This window comes from Haliaeetus leucocephalus, unplaced genomic scaffold, assembly GCF_000737465.1.
Source record: "Haliaeetus leucocephalus isolate CR32 unplaced genomic scaffold, Haliaeetus_leucocephalus-4.0 Scaffold395, whole genome shotgun sequence".
In the NCBI taxonomy this organism is placed as follows: Eukaryota; Metazoa; Chordata; class Aves; order Accipitriformes; family Accipitridae; genus Haliaeetus; species Haliaeetus leucocephalus.
Window position 1 is genome coordinate 4,200,288 of NW_010972831.1, and position 1,265 is coordinate 4,201,552.

The 1,265-nt window shown below is 64.8% G+C and overlaps 1 protein-coding gene across 1 annotated transcript in view; it reads right to left on the reverse strand.

The window, feature by feature from the left end:
* Window positions 1–32: 32 nt before the first annotated feature.
* The window catches only part of SEZ6 (seizure related 6 homolog (mouse)), an 11,005-nt gene continuing 9,772 nt past the window's right edge, over window positions 33–1,265 (reverse strand). Inside the window, exons 15-18 of the mRNA XM_010573937.1 lie at window positions 1,141–1,181; window positions 935–1,055; window positions 744–846; window positions 33–62 (exon numbers count right to left, since the gene is read on the reverse strand). Of these exons, the coding sequence (XP_010572239.1) occupies window positions 33–62; window positions 744–846; window positions 935–1,055; window positions 1,141–1,181 (295 nt within the window). The remainder of the gene's footprint in view (window positions 63–743; window positions 847–934; window positions 1,056–1,140; window positions 1,182–1,265) is intronic.

Consider the following 1,265-nt stretch of genomic DNA (forward strand, 5'->3'; position numbering starts at 1 on the left):
GGCTGCGGTGCCCAGCTCCGTGCTGCCCGCGCCTAGATGGACACTTCATATTCCCTCGTCTCCTGCAAAGAAAACAGACTGCGAGGGGTTGGACACTCGGCAGTGCGACGGCGTGCCCGGGACAGGGAGTCTCCCACCCCGTAGGGCCCTGGGCGGGGGGGGGATATCCCAGCCCATGGATGGCCCTGGGGATGCGTGTCCCATCCCACGTGTGGTCCCATGGATGGATGTCCCAGATGATATGTGGTCCTTGGATTGATGTCCCTTCCCACGCATGGTCCTTGGATGAATGTCCCAGCCCATGTGTGGTCCCCAAATGGTTGTCCCAGCTGATGTCTGGTGCCTAGATGGATGTCCCATCCCACGTGTGGGCCCTGGATGGATGTCCTGTCTAATGCATCGCCCCCGGGATGGATGCCCCAGCTGATGTGTGGTCCCCGGGATGCATGTCCCATCCCATGTGTGGTCCCTGGATCGATGTCCATCATCCCTGGATGGCTATCCCATCCTATGAGTGGTCCCTGGATGGCTATCCCATCCTATGAGTGGTCCCTGAATTGATATCCCATCCCACGCCTGGTCCCCGAATGGATGTCCTATCCCACGCATGGTCCCCGGAGCGCGTAACCCCATCCCACGCCTGTCCCACCCCACGCACAGCCCCTGGCACGCGTGGCTGATGCGATGCAGGGTCCCTCGGGGCGCCCGGCCCTGGGTGGCGTGGCGCGGGGGCCAGTACTTACTCCTGTCTCGTAAGTGGGGTTGTCGAAAGCCGACTCCACCGTGATGTGGTCATAAGGGTGGGAGCCGGCAAGGGGCAGCTGCAGGGCTGGTTTTCCCTGGAGCCTGTGGGGAGACGGTAGCTGGAGTGGGCACGGGGGGGGGCCATGGGGACCCAAGGGGGTGACAGGGGACCACCCACCCGGCCGCTCACTTGGAGAAGTAGAGGTAAATGCCCCCAATGAGCAGGGCCACCACCAGCACGGGCAGGAAGACGGCGATGGCGACGTTGGTGCCTTCCAGCGCCGTCCCCGAGGGCACGGCCTTGGCCACAGCTGCCCGCGAGAGTTGGGGGGCTCACCGAGGGGGCTCCCCACATCGGCTGCACCCCGGGCTGCCCCGGCAAACCCTTGCCCTTACCATCCAGGTTGCGGTTGCTGTAAAACTCATCATAGGAGGCTGGAAGGGGCGGAAGAAAGAAGCCGGCATCAGCGGCGAGAGGCGGGGTGCCGAGCCGTGCTGGCAGGGGGCGGGGGGGGGGGGGG